At 39.5% G+C, this 20,190-nt stretch overlaps 1 protein-coding gene across 1 annotated transcript in view; it reads left to right on the top strand.

Annotated features, from left to right (window-relative positions):
* Positions 1 to 20,146, top strand: part of MTCL3 (MTCL family member 3) — a 31,870-nt gene extending 11,724 nt beyond the window's left edge. Inside the window, exons 7-9 of the mRNA XM_064413088.1 lie at positions 16,999 to 17,070; positions 17,670 to 18,845; positions 19,481 to 20,146. Coding sequence (XP_064269158.1) covers positions 16,999 to 17,070; positions 17,670 to 18,845; positions 19,481 to 19,585 — 1,353 coding nt within the window. The 3' untranslated portion in view covers positions 19,586 to 20,146. The remainder of the gene's footprint in view (positions 1 to 16,998; positions 17,071 to 17,669; positions 18,846 to 19,480) is intronic.
* Positions 20,147 to 20,190: the final 44 nt, after the last annotated feature.

The raw sequence follows: 20,190 nt of genomic DNA, 5'->3' as shown, positions 1-20,190 counted from the left end.
GTGTCTTCTTTGATCTTGTATGAAGCAGAAGAGATGTATTTCAGTTGTCAAAAAAGGCAGGAAATTTTCAGTTGTATGATGATAGGGCATATTTAGGAACTGCAAATGAGTCCTTTATGTGATGTAGTATTAAAAATATTAAAATGTTTTCTTTACAGGAGCTGAATTTCAAGCATGTTAGTAGAGGTTAAACAGGTGGTTTGTTCCACTGTGTGCTGCTTTCCCAGATAACTCCTGATTTTAAAATGGCATGAAAAAAATCTGAGCCTCAGTCTGGTTTCCCCTCATCTCCTTGAAACTTACCCCTTCTGTTTTCTCTCTGGCTACTGCCATTAAATAGAGCTTGGTTTCCTGGACTAGCCTCTTGATAAGAGCATGATCTTTCTGTAATTATCCTTATAACTTGTCTTTAAGATTGGCTTTACTCCAAAGTTTTTGTTATTCTTGTGCATTCAGACTCTACTTTCTTTTAGGTTCTCATCTCTGGTTCTTCCTTCTCTCTAATGGGTTATACTGATGTAACATTTGTTTGTCTCGCTTTTTTGAAGCATCTTCAGATTACAGTGATGTTTGGTGGCAATTTAATAGTTTGTGTTCTTTGATATTAAGCCAGTTAATGGACTTCTTCATCCCTGTCATCACTAGTCATTTTCTCCTTATCATGGTTCTTCCCTCTGGCCTGCTATGTGGAACTATGATTCTGTTGCTCCCACACTGCTCTCCACTCCCTTCTTTGGCTTAAGTGTTCAGCCCTTTCTGTTTTTGCTGTCAGTATCAATGAAAGGGTGCTGGAGACTCCAGAAGAGATGGTGTCATGTTTAGGGTCTCTTGTTACACAATAATGGTTTGCATGAAGCTGCAGCAGATGGATGTTTCCCAGTGGGACAGAATGGGGGCGCGGAGCCAGAATGAAAACATGAAGACTTGACACCATAGTAGGGGTGGAGTGGACAAAGAGTCAGAAATACATCCTTGTACTGAAGTAGGGAGAACTGTCTTGCAAAGTCATTATGTGTGTCATCATAATCAGCAGGATTTATGTATTTCAAATAGGCTGCTGAGCTGCTTTCAGCAGCTGAATGCTGATTTTCAGGCCAGGACTTTCAGCACAGCATGGGGAAGTTGGAGGATAGGTGAGGAGGAGGTGCAAGTCAGAGGAAAAACAAGTTTGAAGCAAAGCCAAATTATTATGCACTTTGCAAATATATTATGACTTGGGGGACCCATGGAAACATGCTTGTAAAGTATAGTAAATCTTACAGAATTGAAATTTAGAATCTGTAAAGAAGCTATTCAAATGTTAATGCAAAAAACATGAAAACAACTGAAAGCAGTCTGAATTAGAATTTTTCCATGACAAATAATTTTTCTTTTTCTCTGGCAATTGAAGGTTTCATGCATTTTAAATGTCATTGTCAGGCAGTCATAATGTTAATTTTCTGTTTGTTTCTGAGTTATTTCCTCTAATTTCACAACCCTTTCTCATTTCAATACAGCCATTATAACCAATGGAACCTCCTGCTTAAGGGAGGTCTACTGAGCTTAAATTGAAGTATGGGGAAGACCTTTTTTCTGGGTTGTGATCTTTGCTTTATTGTGCGTAGAATTAATGGAAACGTATCTCTAAAGACAAAGAAACATATTTGTTTCACAGCATAGTAAAAATGCTTGCAGATGTAATTATGATTTCTCTGCTTTTGCCATCAGATGTACTGCAGAAACCCAAACCTTTCCATTCTTAAAATCTATTTATGTACAACTGCCATGTGAAATTTCTTGTTCTTTAATAATGAACAGTGTGAGATATCAGAGGATTAAAATATGACTTAAGAGGAAATGTAAGAAAGAAAGAAAGCATAATGTTTTGGTAGATAGTCTCTAGGGCAGGACATAAGCCAAAGTTCTTTCTTTGTGGATTCTCTGTTGTTTCAAAAAGCGTGGAGACTTGACTGAAAACATGTAGAAAAGATAAAAGCTAGCAGATGTGTTGGTTTAGAGTCAAATCTGGAGTTCTCCAGTTAACATTTGGATTAATATAGACATGTGAATGTATTTGTCCATTTATATGAAGATGTAATTGCAGTTTGCCTTCTTGATTTGGAGCTTTTGGAAAAAACAGATTGTGATAAATTCCACAATAAGTTAGAAATTGTTGTTGATGGCAACAGAAGCTTGCAAGCATCCAGGATTTGGAAGGTGTTCCAACAATGCATACATTTTCTATCAGTTATTTTTGTTTTCAGTCCCCCAAACTGCAGCTATTTGATGGAAAGTTATTCCTGCATATATCCACACAGACACACAAGATTTTTAATCTGTGTTGGTTTTATTTGTAGCAACTGATTCTGATTTCTTCTTTAACATTGTTTGCTATCAACTGTAATCCTTTTTGGGAAGCTGGAAATAAAGTAGAGGAATTGTTTCCTAGAAGGAATGAGAAACCAACAGTAGCTAGATGTAATTTTTCAGATATTTAAAAAATTAATATATTAATGAACAAGTTCATTGATTAATTAATTAATTAACTTTCATTAATTTGTTGTCAACAAGTAAAGCCTAGCTAATGCTTGTAGACCTTTCTGTTATCATGAACTGAAGATTAATATGTTTGCTGTAGCTATGCAGCAAACACCCAATTAGTTGAGGTTTAGTGGTTTGTTGTGAGACAAATGAAGTAGGGAGAAAACATGGTAATTGTGCTGGACCCTGGGCTCTACAAATCCTCATTGCAATGCAGATATGCAATGGCAAGAAGCACAGTGTTTTTCAGGGACATGTGTTCTCTCTGGATGGATATAGATGGCTCTGCTACTGCTCCAAGCTGGGCAGATGCAGGGAAGCTCAGTTCTTACAGCTGCTTTAGGGTGGTGTTGTCAAGCCACCATTTTCTTCTTCTAAGCATAGACTTTTAGTTCAGATACAGAACCTGTGATAACCATGGCACTGAACCAGAGATGTCTTTTGTCTTTCCAGTTCAGACTGCAGGCAGAGGAGTCTATGCCTCTCTACATGGGTCTGTGTTTTGCTGTAGTGGTGCCTGTCTTGTCAATCTGGCTCATACACTGCATGCAAATGGAAGAAGGCAACTAGATATGGGGAACTGGGCACTGGAGCTGGGAGGAAGAATCTGAATTCTGTTCCTTATTTTGACACTAACCTGCTGTGGGACCACAGGAATGTAATTACACTTTTCTGCTTACTCTTGCAACCTTTGCCTGCCCTGTTTAAGCACAGATTAGCTCTTTATACATCTCTGAGTGTTCATGCTGCATAGACATCAGAAGGATAGCTGGAAATTTCACTAAAAATGCTGCTATAAAAAAACCCCAAACAAATTCGAATCCCCCCACCCCTGGGGAAAAAAAAAAGTCAACAAAAAACCCCCAAAGAACACCTCAAACCAACAGAGCCACATTGCAAAAGACCTGATAAGATGCTGTCCCAGTCCCCTTGATCACCAATACCAGCTTGCCTCGCTTTTCTAGGATGGAAGTCCAGTATCTCTTCTTTCTTATAACCCTTTCTTTCTTTAAGCCCCTTCTCCTGCCACAACCAATTATTTCAAGTCTTTCTACTATAACTCACAAAGTCTCACATTCTCCAGATTCTTTCACTCAGTCTTGGTCCTGTGTCTCTTTTCTCTTTCTCTTTTTTATTTCTCTTTTCTTTTTTCTCTTTCACTTTCTCATTTTCTTTCTTTTTCTCTTTTTCTCTTTTTCTTTTATGTCTGATGGTAGTTGTTTTGCTGTCTTCTGATTCCTAAGTCCTAGTCTTGTCCTTCTCTCCCACTGTTCCTTCCTTCCCTGCATCCTTCCAACTCTTCATGAGTGTCCAGTCTCCTCTCTAGATTTCAAGAATTTTCCAGTTAATTTTGCTCTTATTCTGCTTCAAATATATTATCCCCATTTCTTAGCTACAACTTCTATTTGCTGTGAAATTTTTACTTTTCCCCTGGTTCCTCCACCCCCTCATGCAAAGCTGTCAGCTTCCTTGGTTTGTTCTGTTCCTTTCCTTGTTTCCAAGCCTTATCTCGTCATTTTTGCATCTGGACTGAGAGCAGTGGAGGATCACTCTCTGTGCTAGGAAACAGCAACTGTATCTCTGTGAGCACCTGAAGGAAGGTTTCTGGTTCTAATGTCTGGCTTTAGCTTTATCCAGACCCTCATGGAACAGCAATTCCAGGACTCGTTGGCTTTGCCTTCTGGCCCTGGAGTTGGAACATAATCTGTCAGCTGGAGAAAACGTGCAGATTGATAGCTGGCAGTGGGAGAGAGTGAGGTAATTTATAAATACTGAATTTTCAGCAATTCAAACTGGTAAGCTCCAATGAGTAATTACCTGGTAATATATAGGAATGGAAAATTTCTAAAAGGTTATGTCATCCTTTTGATGAGTTAGGAAAGTATGAGGTATATATTGTATATAAACACAAAAATGGTCTTGAACACAGACATATTGGGATGTCTCAAGAGAACAGTTGCTAGAATAATTTACTGTGAGCAAACAAGAGTATTGTCATCTTAAAAAGAGCTGAATAATTTGCTTAAATTTCCCAAAATATTAAGAGTGTTGGTAACTTATCCCAGGACAGGCGCTTGGTGTGGAAAATCTGCAATACTTAAAAATGTAATGAGGTTGCAAGAAACTGGAAACAAGTCTCATGAAGAGTGGTGGTTTGCAGCACTTCCAACAGGCAAGGCAGCCATGTCCAACAGTAACATTCCATAATTGGAAGCTTTCAGAATTTCCTCACCTGGTACTTGTCTTGATCCCTTCTCTCGGGACCTTAAACTTCACCATCTCACAGCCAGTGCTACCACTGACCATTAAACCTCTGACCAGTGATTTGCAAGAGGTCCATCAAAGTAATTGCTACAGCAGACTTATTAATCACCTGTAGCAAAAAATTGTCTTCAATCCATTGCAGAAATCATGTGACTGCTAGTTGTCTGAAAATGCTTCATCTATTTCCCCTTGTGCATCAGATGATCAGGAGGAGACACTTCAGAGGGTGCTCCTCTGTCTTCTGATTGTTGCCCATAGCTGGTCCATCACCTGCCACAGGACAACACCAAATGCAATTGAGTTGCTCTTTTGTGTGGAGGCAAACCCTTCTTCCTCACCTTTAGAGTTTTCATCAATTCATTGCTGCACTCCAGGCATGTGAGCTATCCTGACAGACCTCTGTGATTCCAGTGAGGTCAAAACTATGTGAATGTTCATGGATTTCTAGCTTCTGTTTGTTGCCCATGCTACATGCTTATGAATCACTGGAAATTGATATTTGATTGTTCTGGTTTGAAAGAGAAAGTCTCCTCCATCATGCTGTCTCCCAAGCACATCATAATTGCACCTCATATTTTCATTTTTGCTCAGAGTTAGAGCCTCATTTCAAACAGCTGGTAATGGAGAGAGCAAGGTTAAGCAGAGTGAGATGAGAGACTGCTGTAGCTGCTCATCCTCACAGGCTCAGTGCAGTAAGTGGAACTCTTTGGAGAGTTACAGTAATTTACTTGCTCCCGGCACCAGATGGCAGCAGGGGAGGATTTAATTGGGCTCTCACAAGACCAGTTCCTTCCTGTGTCTTTGGGAGTATCCAATACTAAGTCTACCAGCAACACTTTTACCCACAATACCTTTAAGCAGAGGATTTCTGTAATCAGGAATTTCGGTTTGTTGTCTCAAAAAAAGGCAACTGGTTTTGATGAAGAGAACAACAGGATAATTAGATGACTTTTCAAAAAGAGATGAGAAACAAATGTCTGCCTGGATTTGTACAGGAAAAAGAGAAAAAGTCCTCTATCTCCAAGCACAGCTCAGTGATTTCTAAGCACCACATCCCAGCAGATGCATAACCCCCAGTCAGACTTGCATGTGTGGTATTCTGTTACCTTTGGTGTCTTGCCCAAGTATTTTGTTCCTTTAAAAACAGTACTCAGCAGGGATGCTATTCATAACCTGTGAGGGTGTGATTCTGACATACTGGCTCAGAGCACACTGAATTTTCATAGGGACTGGGATAAGCAGAGTTTGCTTTGGTTTGGTTCTTTGAATATGAGAAAAGCATCATAATGGAGAAAGAAATTAGTCTGTGTGACAGAATCTGCTGTAGTAATTCTCTGAAAATGTCATGCCATAAGCAGGAAAAAAGAAGTGCATTTGAGAAGCAGCTGATGCTTAAACTTTGTAAAATTGGATTTTAATTATCTATCAGCCATCAGCAATTCACATGAGCCATTTGCTTCAAGAGAGTTACTCAAAATTGAATATAAACAGCCTGATGGTCAATAATAATGTATTCCAAAACATTGGTAATAAATATGGAATTATTTCAAAGGAATAAAGCTCCATAAATATCTTACTGTGAAGAGATTTTGTGAATAAAGATGCCTGGAAGGGATATTTTTCAGTCAGTGAAGCTGGTGTGCTGCTTTGTGAATTTCTACTGTATGGTCTGAAAATGGACAAGGGTGTGTAAAAGAAGTGGCAGGATTGATGGCTAATTAGGAAGTAATAATGAAGGAGTGGCAGCTGTAGTAAAAAAGAGTATATCTGGAATAGGTCTAAAACAGAAACTAATTTAGCCATCACAAAATAAAGACTGATCAGTTCCTTTGAATCTGTAAACATAATGCAGCTACTCTGATTGCGTGGGGATGGGAGGGTTCTTTCCTTGTGTCAGAATCTTGTTTTTTTTTCCTTCATCTGTGTGGTAGATAGCAGCAGCCTTAGATTTGCAAGCTCTCTTGTCAAAAGAGTTACTGATATTATATATAGTCTCCAGGTTTACTGATATTATATATAGTCTCCAGGTAAAATTAGAGTTTCTTTGCAGTAAGGTGTATTTTAAAGGGGAAAAAATAAGTAATGACTATCTTTAAAAAAAAAACCAAAAAAACCTAACTAGAACAGAAGCATAGAATAAAACCTGAGCTTCCAAACACATAGAAAATATGTTTTACAGAAAGGACACCAGTCACAACATTCGGGTTTCAAGCATCTGAAACCTTTTTTTTTTTTGCTTGGGTCATTCTTTTCAAAGTTGTTTTTTGCTACAGAATCACTTCCAGCAGTCAAAAACTATACATGTAAAGTAAATCAGGCTAAGGAAGGGCCCACACACTGAACAAGCAGTTCCAAACATGTCCTTTAGATAGTTTTGACCTGGGTCAGCTACCACTGCTTCAGTGCTTGGGCATGATTTGGGGTCTAGCCTGGGTCAGAGCCGGTTACTGATTGACAATTTGGATGTGTTCCTGTTTGTTTGAAAGGAAGCTGTAGGGGAGTTCAGCTGTATTGTCATCACAGTTGAAAGGAGACTGAATTGTGAAGAGCCAGTTGGCATTGGGTCCTGAGAACAGTCTCTGGCCATTTCATTTACCAGTGTAAAAACCAGGCAAAGGTTCTGTGACTTGGTCTGGAGCCAGAGGAGATGGCAAACGAGATGCAGAACAGCAAGTCCAGTCTGTTGCTGCCATGTGATTTCCTACTGCTGGGAATTACTTGGCAAGGGGCAATCATGGGCATGCCCAGTTGTCCATGGAAGTAATGGACAGGGTGGGAACTGTGGGTCAGGTGGTAGATGGTAACTGGTTATCACAGAAAATGGTTTGTGAACATGAACTCTCAATGGGGCAGGTGGTAAAAGATGTATTTCTCTTAATACAGACATCAGGGTATGACTTCCTCAAGATATAAAGGAGAAAGAAAACCTTTTTTATCTGCTGAGTAGGCAGCCTCACTACTAACTTCACTAAGGCTGCCAAAATATGATACCACATTAACAAATGGAGGAAAGTCTGAGAAATACAATATTAGAAGGCTCTTTAATGGTCTTCAGTCACAGAAAAAAGTTTTTATTTTTGTACTTCCCAATTTCAGTATTGCTTTACTCTAATGGACATTCAAGTGTCCCTATATGCAATTTAGACATCGGGGTACCAACTTTACTTCTCAACTGAAACAAAAAGTTGCCAGGTCACTTAAAGGTGTAAAAATGAGCTCCCTTGTTTAGGTGATTCTTAAATAGCTCTATTATGTTACTTTTCACGGTATCAGAGACAGCATATAATCCACCCTGGTTCTTTTGTTGTTGTTTTGCCTAAATTGGTTTTGTTTAGTTTATTTAAAATAATATATTGTGCTTTTCAAATTCCAGGTCACATTTCATTTTTGCTCAATTTTTCAATTTTGGCAGGTGGAAAATTTATTTTTTGTTGTAAGACACTATGTATGATTACTTTAGATCTTAAAGAAAGAGATTGCATGATAGAGAGGACAAATTCAGTATCTTTGTACTAGTACAAAAACACGAATGGGAAAATAGATGTAGGCTAGGATTCTCTAGATTTAAGGAAATCTGTATGACTTTGCAAAATTGCTTTCTATTACTTGGAAGGCTTTATAGAAGCAGAACAGAGACATTTTCTAGGTGCTGAACCAGAGGTCTAGATACATGTTTTGTAGGGAATCAATGTACACCAGATGTCATTGTATTACTGGAAGGCCCGCCAAGGCTTTGATGAGTAATAGTTATACATATGCTTTCTGTCCCTTGTACCACTGTATTTAGTCCTGCTTAAGTCCACCTGTCCCTTCAAAGAAACAGCTGAAATAACAGTGTATTTGCAGTGTGCTGATACAGGTCAAATATGAGCATGTTTTAGACTGAAAGAAAAGTTGCCATAGCTCTGTTATTGTTTAGTGTATGTGGTCATTGCTGGTTTCAGGGCTATCTTTCTCATAGTATTAAACTGAGCTTTTCAGAAATCCCACATGAAAGAATTTTCTGTCTTTCCATTCTCTGAATGTTCTAGCAAATCTACAGTTTCAAAAGCCTCCAGAGAACTCTGTAGCCTGATAGATTTTTCAGTTATTCTGTACATGGAATTTCCAAATGCATCCTTCAGGTGCTCCTGACAGGAGTTTGGCGGAGCCTCACAGCTGTAGGTAGTTTGTCCTGGCTTTAGGAGAGTAAATAGGAAGTAGCACAATCGAAGTATGTGCTGCTCTGCATTTAGGCTGAACTCAGCTGTCAGTGTAAGGAAGGGAACCTTGTCCTGTCACAGTACAGATGGCTGTTCTGGAACGTGTCATGGGCCCTCAGGGTGTGACCTAAGTGCAGTTTCCAGTGTAAAAACAGGTGAAACAAATTGGCATGACCTCAAATGGAACATGTCATGAGAGACATGTATAATAAAGCTATCACAAGTATTTCAAAATTTACTATTCAGTAGTAATTGTTCATCACTTTTTTCAGAACAATGGTCCTGAGAATTTAGGCGGCTGGCATAAATTACCCAGTACTTCCAGAATCAGAAAAACTGAGTGAAGGAAGCCTGGCTTTGTGTGCTGCTCTGAAGGAGAAGTGATACTGTTTCTTAACTAGTATCCTAATGGCACATAGTGGGATGCAGAAGATGTAGTGTGATACTCCAGCCTTTTGATGGGGCTTGGTTCTCTTCTTTAAAACTATCTTCCCATGTCTTTCTCCCTGCCCTCGCCTCCACTCAATACCCCCAAAAATCAGCCCAATGTAATGTTTTGTTGCCAGTGCTTTATAATGTCACTTGTGTTTGCCTGCAGTCCACTTAGAAATGAAAGGTTATGAAGTGCAGATTATCAGTCAGGCTCAAGGTGATGAATCAGGTCTAAGGTTCAGCTGGAAAACCAGTACACAGGTGTATCAACAAATACACCTGTGTGCTTCTGTCACAGGTGTATGACTGTGACAGGAAAAACTGTGGTGAGCTAATGACAGACTCACCACATCTCACACAGCTCAAGCAGGGCCTGAAGCATGGGCTGAGATGAAATAGGGCTCCTGGGCCTGGGGGCAGGCTGTCTGGGGAGGCCCCAGATCTGTGTTTCCATGAAATATCTGATAGGATGGAAAGAAGGAGGCAGACTCTTTTTAGTGGTGTTCAGTGACAGAACAAGAACAAACATTTGCGTGAAGGTGCTCAAACACTGAAATCATTGCCTATAGAGGAAGGAGATTCAACCTCTGGAGAAATTCAAGACCACACAGGACATGGCCCTGAGAAGCCTGTTTCAGCTGTCTGTGCTCTGAGCAGGGGACACTGGACTAGATCTTCAGAGGTTGTGAGAGACTGGACTATTAAATGATTAATGACTCAAAACATTTGTCCATTTGTGGAGGCGCCAGGGTGCTTTGCTGAGGGGGCTGGTCATAACAGAGGTCTCTTTCAGCCCCAACTGTTCTGATCTGTTCTTGTTAATAACAAGCAAAATCTATTTTCCCATTTTGCTGTGGAGCATATGAGGGGTAGAAAAGGTCACTTCTGGATAGGGAGAAAGGAAATGGTTTCCAGGTTACTTGTGCTAAACAGGAGAGCTCAGGTCTGTCCAAGCAGACTTTTTTCCCGAGGCAAAACACAGCAAATGAACAGGAGATCTGAAGCAGCTACATGCTACCAAGAAGGGCATTTTCCCTGTGACACTGATGTTGCACAGAGGTCTGTGCCTCTGCTCGTGTTCTGTGTCATACAGCTGTGCACGTGTGTGTCTGTGTGCAAAGCACTGAACTCTCCATCGGGCATGCAGCTCACGTGCAGTGCGGGAGCGAGCGAGGCAGAGCAAAGTGAGACAAGGGGAGTATTGTACACATGCAGGGGTGGGGAACGCTGCCCAGCAAATGGCTTCTGTGTGCCATTGTTCAAGGCAGCCAGCTGATTCTTCAGAAACTGGCGGTGTGCTGGTTGTGCTTTACCTCTGAACTGCCCTGGAAGAATATGGCACTTCAGGGAGCAGAATGGCGTGTTCTGACCCTCTTCTTTTAGACCCTTTCATCTTTCAGACCCTCTAATTTGCACATATTTATAGCTATATGCTCCAATATGTGTCACTTGATGGGGCAAAACCCAGCTATAGGTGTGCTGACTTCTGGGATCAGCTCAGCAGCTCTTCTGAATCATGTGGAACTAATGCTAACCAGGAACAAGAGCACCAGACTTTTGATGTTTTGGGTTTGTTTGTTTTTGTTGGTTTTTTTTCCACTTACTTCACTGTTCATAGTATCAAGAAATGCAACATCCTGGCATTAGAGAAATTCAGATTTTGATCATGATCCATAGCTGAGAGTTCTAAGTATTGCATTTCTTATTTTGAAGTAAAAGGGACTGGATTAACCTCTTAGATGTGCAGGTGTACCTTTTTGAAGTGTTTGTTTCTGCTTATATTTCTTGACATGTGATGTGATTTCTCCCCTTTCCTCCTCATTGCTAGTATTAACAAGATTTGAATATATCAAGATGTGTAGAATAAGACCTGCAGGTATCAAGTCTGTTTTGCTTTGCTTGATCCTAGTTGCATGATTGTTTTAATTGACTTTGGCTGGCTTAGCAATGAATCCAGGTTAGGATAACAGCAAAGCCCTTTGCTTAGATCACAGATGAGTACTTGCACTTAGAAGATCTTTGCCATGCACTGTTTCCATCAGTGTTGTCCATAATGAGAGGACTCTATCTCCCTGCAAACCACGACTGATGATGACATCCAATTGCCCTGATTACCAGCAGTATTTTAAATTACAGGCTGGTCTAAATTATTTTAAATTTACATATTTACTGTCTTCTCTAGGCAGTTCTCCTGTTGTCTTAGCATAGCTTTTATTCCTTGTTCTTACATCTGTATCTTCATATTTAGTCATACTGAAACCGATTTTATTTGATTGCACAAAGGTTTATATCAGTGACCTTCCTTTTTAATATTTAGTGTTTCTCCAACCTTTACCCTGCAGCCTTTATTCAATGTTATTTTATGGGTCTTCTTTCCAGTTACTAAGAAAAAAAAGTTAATTTGAGTAGGACCTAGAATTGATTCTTGCATTACCCCATTAGGGCTGCTGTGGTATTAATTTGCAGGTGATTTGCTGGTTCAGTGACATTTATGATAAATGCTGAAGAGTCAAATATTTGTTCATGATAGCTAATTAAAAATACATTCCAGTGATCAAATATTTATAATGAGTGGAAAACTGTCAACCTTCTTTTCAGAATGAGATTTTCACATTTCTAGCAAAGGGAACATTTAAATAATAGTTTTAGGTCAATCTCTACATTAAGGTTTTATGTCAGCCTAAGAGTCACAGCCCATTCCCTTGCTGGGAGTAAGCATTTCTTATAAGAACCTGAGCATGTTTCAGGTAGGGGAAAGAGTCATTATTTAGGAGGACAGGACATGGGGATGAAGTGACAGGTCTTATGAGCTTCTAGAACTTTGTGAAGCAGCTGGACACCCTGCTCTAGCCAGCACTGCAATGTCCTCCTTCCCCTCATCTCCATCCATTGTTGAAGTACCAGGAAAAGTATTGGATGCATGTTTAGGTTATGTCAAATCAGACTGGTACCAGAGTGAGAAAAGTAGGTGTGGGGCTGTCTAAACTTATAAAACACCTTCCTTCTATTTCAGCTCTTAGTCTCCATGGTTTATTTTTTTTCAATTTTTATTTTAAATTGCAAGCCAAATGTGCAGCCCTAACATCAGCTATCATGCTCAGTGCTTCTCAGTTGGAAAGAGACCTGAAACATACTCTGAGAATAACACAATACTGAGATAATTTCATCACACTCTAGTGAGTAGTAAAGCTATAAAATGAACTCAAATTCTTCCTGCCTTATTCTAAGCTACAATAAATATCTCAGCAATTAATAAAGAATCCTTAAGCAAAACCTAACACATTTTTTCAAGATGCTTAGGTTTGATTATTTCAAGCCTGATCTAGGGGTACATTATCTAAAAGTCATGGTAGGAACCACAGGAGGAATTCCTGACACATCAAGGGATTTATGCATGCACAGAGGCCCCATAACAGTCTTTATCCCTCCTCACAGAACAGGGCAAAGGGTGTGCAGCTCCTTGAATCTCCACAAACCTTCTCATTTGCACAAAACTGTGCTGTACTTGGCTGTGGTTAGCTGACTCCCAACTGCTCTAACACATCTGCAGTGCTTTTGAAAATCAGAGTAAACCCAACTTTACAGTCTTGAAAAGTCAGTGAATATTGAACAATTTTTGGGCTGCACAAACTTGCCTCTTTGTGGCACAGACTATGACCAGGGAAATGTAAATTTGCCCTAAGCCTCTCTCTGCATTTTCCCTTTGATCAATATGGCTGTGCAACTCATGGAGCTGGATCAAATCAGACACAAGACAGATTTTTTAGTTCAGTTTTCTGCCACTGGATATAATGTAGTAAAAACTAAATTGACACTATCTATGTTGGCAGATTGAAAATTTATATTTGCCAACAACAAAAAAAATCTTTGTTTTTAAAATGTCTTCCTTATTCTTCAAATCTTAGTGCAATTTGCCAGCTCAAGATCCTGGTTTTGTCTGTCATTAGCACATGTACACAGAATGATACAATACTCCTTCCACCACCATTCAAGAGCAGAAGTATTGAATATTTCTGTATTCTACTTGCTTGCAAAACTAAACCACAAATTAAACAGCAGAGGATAACTGAGATGCAAAAAGCACAGCCTCCCTGTCCACAAAGCAAACAGTAAGCATATCCCTATTAGCTGTACCAACACTCTCTTTGTATTTAAACTGGCTTATTTCAAAAACACTGCTGAGGAGCAGTACAAAATGAAAACAATATTTACTACTTCACTAGAGAATTGCTGAGAAATTGATTGTAGCTTAGAATAAGGCAGGAAGAATTTGAGTCCATTTTATGGCTTTACTACTCAGTAGAGCGTGATGAAATTATCTCTGTATTGTGTTATTCTCAGAGTGGATTTCAGGTCTCTTTCCACCTGAGAAGCACTGAGCATGACAGGTGATGTTAGGGCAGCACACTTGGCTTGCAATTTAGGGCTGGCAAGAGAAGGATTATGCCATCTTGAGAAGTGCTTAGCATCTCCAGCAAGACATTGGATAAACTCCAGTGAAGGCCACTGGAGAACTGATGCTGCTGAGCACTGCAGCAGAATCGCTCTTTGTGTGCGATCTGGTTTGCATCTAATACAAACCTCATCTGCAGTCTTATCCTGGCTGTGGACACTTCTGAATAGGATTTTTTTTATTATATGGAAAAAAATTATCTGAGCCCACAATTTTAGCATATGAAGGGCAGATTTTTTGCTACAACTGAGAAAGCAGCAGAGGTGGCTTTTAGTGACAAAAAATGTGCAGACAATTTTAGTAATGGCCAGTCTTAGTTTAGTATGAAGATTTGCGAGCAGGAGTCTGAGTTGCTATTTTTTCATTCTACCATATGTTAGTTTGAACATTTTTTCTTTTTTCCATTTTGCTGTGATGAATATCATTGCTTATTTCATTAGCAGCAATAATTTATTTCATCTTGAAAATGGAACTGGAAGACTGCAGTAGTACTGCAGGCTTGAGAGAATTGATAGAAAGAGTAGCCACTGTAAATTGTGAAATGTACATCTGGAAAAAACGCTCAAAAATTTAGTATTTATAGCAAATTTTTAATATTTATAACAGAATATACTTCTTGATTTGTGGCATTCTTTGTTTAGTGTGATATTGCCATTGCCTCAGGACACTGACGTGGTGTTGTAGAACACTGTGATTGTGAGGATATTTTCTGTCAGCTGAGATGTGTGAGATCTTAACCTCTAGTGATCAGAAATTGTCTCATGGTGAGACAATTGTCTCATGGTGAGACAATTTTCATATGAAAAGAGATCATACCAGTTCCAGCTGGACCTAATCTGCTTGCCCACATCATCCTGCTAATTGAATTCTGTGTGTTCTTCATTGCTTTCTGCTATAAAATTTTTGCTAAATGCTGGGATTTTGTTGGTGAACAATACAAGCACTGGAGAGTTGGTTGTAATTCAAGTAGAGCAGAATAGAAAGTAGTGCCTAATCGTTACATAGCATAATTTGAATGTTGCTATCCTGACTACTAAAAGGAACAGCAAAAAAATATAGCAAGAATGGAGAAAAACAGGGGGTTTTGTTTCACATCAAACCTAGAAAAGTACTTTTTGTTATATCTCTTATCTTCTGAAAAGTCATAGGATACAAAAGAAGTTTCAGTCCAGCATTCCAGAACTTCATTATTTCTGGAGTGATGCTGAACCCAACAAGGTGAGCAAAAGGCACTTAGGTAATAAAGCAGAAATATAGTTTAGCTATAGCTTATTTATTTATTAATTTATTTAATACTGTTATTGTCAGTGGGTGATATTGGCATAAATACAGGGCAAGGAAAAGTTTTCAGTGTAAACTGATTTGAAAAGAATTTTTACAAAGTGGTGATACATAGTGGATAAGTAATGGTAATATAAAGGAAGAACCTACTCCTTTGAAGGTTTAGGGCTTTATAAACATGCCAATTCTAAAAGAAAACAACAAAACAACCCTTTCAAAAATCCATGTACCATTTCTACAACATGATAGTTCGTGGGTGACTCTGGAAAAGAACCATTTTGTTTGTAGATTGAATTCCAAAGTTCCTGGGTTTATACTTAAAGGAATAAATTAGTTAATTGAACTATTTTCATGTCTTTTCTGGATTCCATTAGAAGCCTGTGTTTTACAGCTATCTAGCTATGATCTTTGATTTGTTTTATTGTTTGGTTACTGAGAACATTCAATGTTTCCACAAGAGACATAAAAATTTGATTTACGTGTGAGTCTTTCTATGCCATTAACTTTTCCTTTTTAGTGAGCAGTCCATGAGTGTAGGAATTTTTAATAGAGTTGATCTGCAGAAGGAAGAGGATGATTAGTACCAGCAGGCAAACAGTGCACAGGATTGTTATTTGCAGCATACCCACCCACTGTACTCTGTTTCTTGAGAATTATGAACATATTTTAATTCCCAGTCTGTGGAACTGGACAGCTTTTAGATGGAGATAGATTCTTCCCAAGCTGGTGCAGGGAAGAGAATGTTTCTCACAGGATGTTTATACCAGAGCACAGTCTCAGAAGGAGATGGTGTTGATTATCACTGTTCTGCCTTGGGGCCTACAGTTTACCTGGGGGACACAAAAACTGGGAACAGCTGCAAGTGGGGTGTTATGTATTAACATATTCTCTCATTCGCGTGCCTCTATCCTGCTGTTTTCTTGATGATCAGTATTGAGTGGTGCCAGTGGGATGGTGGCAGTTGTTTTCCACTGCTGCTGCTTTTCCATAACGAAGTTTCTGCTGTGAGCAGCTACAAGCTTTTTGCTGGATACACTAGCTGGCTTCAATCCCAGTGCATCCTACTCTGAAAGCAGGAGTTTCTTTTCTGCTCTCTTGGTCTACATAGCAGATGACAGGACACCAAAGAATCTCACTCATATGGTGGTGCAGACCTGTGTTTGTGTGTTTTGTGTGTTTCTGTTCTTGAGCTGGTATGATTTGTTTCTCTTTAGAATTTTGTAGTCCAAGCAGTTTTAAATGGCATTTCCTTCAAAATGATCTGAAAACAGAACAAACCTAGAGATCAGAGCTATGTGTGAGTTTGTCCCTAGTGTGCACTTAGGGAGGTATGACTGCAGTACGCTGCAAGCTTGAAGCCCGAGGGTGGGACACAGAGAAAGGCATGCTTGTAGGTGCCCACAGATCTCAGTGACTGTTTTGTGTAGCTGTCCTACCACAAAGTCTAAGACTAAGGCTTTTTTGAAGTGCCCTGGCCCCACCAGGGTTAATATCAAATGGGCGAGCTGGGTTTCACTGCTTGTCTCAGCTTTCCCATCTGTAAGTTACCACTTGGGATGCCCATTTTCTTACCATTCTTGTCATGTGTTAAATATTCGTAATGCACTAGTCTCAAAATGTGTTGAATAAAAAAGGTAACAGACTGATTAAACTAAAACCTTATTTGTGCACCATTGCTGTTTCATTTTTGGACTATGGCATCTTTCCTCTGTACTTGGTATCTCAAAAATTGCAAGAAATTAATTCCTTTATAGTGGCATTTGATTTGCTCCATTTTAAAATTAATGATATACAAATTTGCCTTTAGAAAAAAATTCAGTGCATGTCCTTTTGTTGTAATTGCAGCAATCACTGAAAAGGAGAGGAAGCAAAGATCCACCAAAATCAGAAAAAAAGTCACAGCAGACACCAACAGAGGTATGTTGCAAGTAACTGTAGCCTTGATTCCTGTATGGAGATTTCAGAGAACTATGGAAATGCAGTATATGGTTTACATATTTGCTCTTGGCTTGCTTTTTGCTTTGCCCTTTGTTTTCCTGTATGCTGTGAAATGGAAGAGCTCTTACCCCAGATCTGCAGTCAGACACCACTAATCACAAGGACCACCTAAACAAACTTGGTGATGCAACAGAACCTACCAGCTTTCACCTACTCTGTATTCTAGGCAAAGTAAATGGCAGCAGCAGTGAAACAAAATTTATAGCCTCTATTTGTGCTGACTTCACGATTTTTGAACACTGTGAAGTCTGATAATGTTGCAAGCATAGTAAATATAAGGTTTTTCCCAAGTCCCCCTTTTCCCACCCCCTCAAAGTACTTCTGGGGACTGTGCAAATTTTAGTCACGAGTAAAATAGTATTTTCCCCTCTTTTTAATTTATCAGGGAAAAAATATTGCAGGAAATTATTTTAGTATCTAAAGCCATGTACCTGTGATAATCTTGTAAGTTAAGGCAATCCACTGGAGGTCTCCTGTTTGATTTCAAGTTTCTTCAAATACTGCTTTTTTTTCCTAAGGATGATAATGAAGACCTGAAATGCCAGCTACAGTTCGTCAAAGAAGAAGCAGCCTTGATGAGGAAGAAAATGGCTAAAATTGATAAAGAGAAAGACAGATTTGAACATGAGCTGCAAAAATACAGATCATTTTATGGGGATTTGGACAGTCCCTTGCCAAAAGGTGAAGCTGGTGGGCCACCTACCACAAGAGAAGCTGAACTCAAACTTCGATTGAGGCTTGTGGAGGAGGAAGCTAACATCCTTGGGAGGAAAATAGTGGAACTAGAAGTAGAAAATAGAGGACTGAAAGCTGAGCTTGATGATTTAAGAGGAGATGATTTCTCAGGGACCACTAACCCACTCCTGGGAGAGCAGAATGAATCCCTGTCAGAATTACGACAGCATTTGCAGCTAGTAGAAGATGAAACAGAATTGCTGAGGAGAAATGTAGCTGATTTAGAAGAACAAAACAAACGCATAACAGCTGAGCTGAACAAATACAAGTACAAGTCTGGGGCCCATGAGAGCTCTAGGCACCATGACAATGCCAAGACAGAAGCGTTACAGGAGGAGCTAAAAGCTGCACGAATGCAGATCAATGAGCTGAGTGGCAAAGTCATGCAGCTCCAGTATGAGAACAGAGTCCTAATGTCCAACATGCAGCGCTACGACTTGGCCTCTCATCTGGGGATCCGTGGCAGCCCGAGAGACAGTGATGCGGAAAGTGATGCGGGAAAAAAGGAGAGCGATGATGATTCCCGCCCCCCTCACCGCAAAAGGGAAGGTCCCATCGGTGGGGAAAGTGACTCCGAAGAGGTGCGCAACATTCGGTGCCTGACACCCACGAGGTCTTTTTATCCAACGCCATCGGGGTGGCAGAAAAGCTTCACTGACAGGCAGCAGATGAAGGACATTCGCTCTGAAGCCGAGCGGCTGGGCAAGACAATAGATCGTCTAATTTCCGACACAAGCACCATCATCACAGAGGCAAGAATTTATGTGGCTAACGGGGACCTCTTTGGACTGATGGATGAGGAAGACGATGGCAGCAGAATACGTGAGCATGAGCTCCTGTACCGGATCAATGCGCAGATGAAGGCCTTCAGGAAAGAGCTCCAGGCTTTCATCGACAGGCTCGAAGTTCCAAAGTCTTCGGACGATCGAAGTGCCGATGAACCTTTGTCAGTGAGTCAGGTAGACTTTTACTTATTATGGCCTACAGGTAAAAAGGCTCTGCCAAGCAAATTAAACCTCAAATTCGATATATGGCACAAAAAGAAAATTCTTTATTCTAAGCAATGGACAATAATCACTGTTTCTTATATTACTTGAAATTCTTATTTGGCCATATGAAAACATACTCTACCAATAGGGTTGTTTGTGAACAGTGCATAAATCTGGTCTCCTGAAAATTAAAATTATGCTCTAGGAGATAGAACATTTTACTCTTTTTTGGCTTTGCAATTGCATTTGACAGAGTTGGGCCTTCATTGCCACTAAAGGCAGTGCAAACAGTATTTTTGGTACATATGAACATGATTCATAAATGGTCATGATTGTTTTCTTAGTGGATGGGTTCCTATTAAATGATTAAAAGGAAAATTTTATTAATTTTAAGCAGGAGGAAATATTAAATTTCAAAAACTGTAGAGAATATAGCAAACCACAGATTAAAAGAAATCATGCAAATCTACTTTATGAATCACAAAGCCACACAGTAATGTGGATATTGTAATTTCTGTAATAGATTGCATCTTGTTGAAGGCCTGTTGATCACTGCTTGCATGCAGCAGTAACAAGCATCTTTGTTGTGGTTTGTTTTTGTGCAGAATTGTTTCAGAGAGGTTTTGGGGAGCAAACTCCTTGGTGACTCAAGATCTTTTGCCATGAAAAATGAAAATTACCTACCCTTATCTTATCATGCAATCCTATAGTTGGCATATCTTGTTATTGCTAATGAAGTTATCCAATGTTTTGTAAGTCTCTTGCTGTGTTAATTTACTTTGTGCTGTCTTGCTAGTTTACAGTTGAAGTAGTTGCCAGGTGAAGCTGAAAGCTATTCTTATTCCTATGCTGACTAATTAGTCTTTTGTTTCCTTGTATCAGAAAGTCACAGACGCAGTGAGTTTAAAGCTAATCAATTACTATACATGTATTGCATGAAATCAAACAGAGACGGCATTTAGCATGCTCACTTCCTGATCTAGCAGTAGTTCTGAGCTTGTAGAGCTCCCATTAGCTTAAACGCAGAGCACTGCATGGGCCAACACAAATTCAAAACAAACTAATTAGTATTTTCTCTAAAAAAATAACAACAATTGAATATTTAACAATTGGACATTTCAGGGCTTGACCATGCAGAACTGCTACTGAAGTGAATGGGAGATGGGCACTTGGTCCCTCCACAAGCATATTCTGATTCACTATTTATTTTGTTGAAACTTTGGACTTGCTATTCCATTAATTGACTGTTCTCTTTGTCTTTGTATTTACTTTCCCAGATGTTCCAGCCTATCATTTTACTTATTCTCATCCTTGT

Source organism: Passer domesticus, chromosome 3 (assembly GCF_036417665.1).
Source record: "Passer domesticus isolate bPasDom1 chromosome 3, bPasDom1.hap1, whole genome shotgun sequence".
Lineage (NCBI taxonomy): Eukaryota > Metazoa > Chordata > Aves > Passeriformes > Passeridae > Passer > Passer domesticus.
This window is presented reverse-complemented; position numbering and strand designations above follow the sequence as displayed.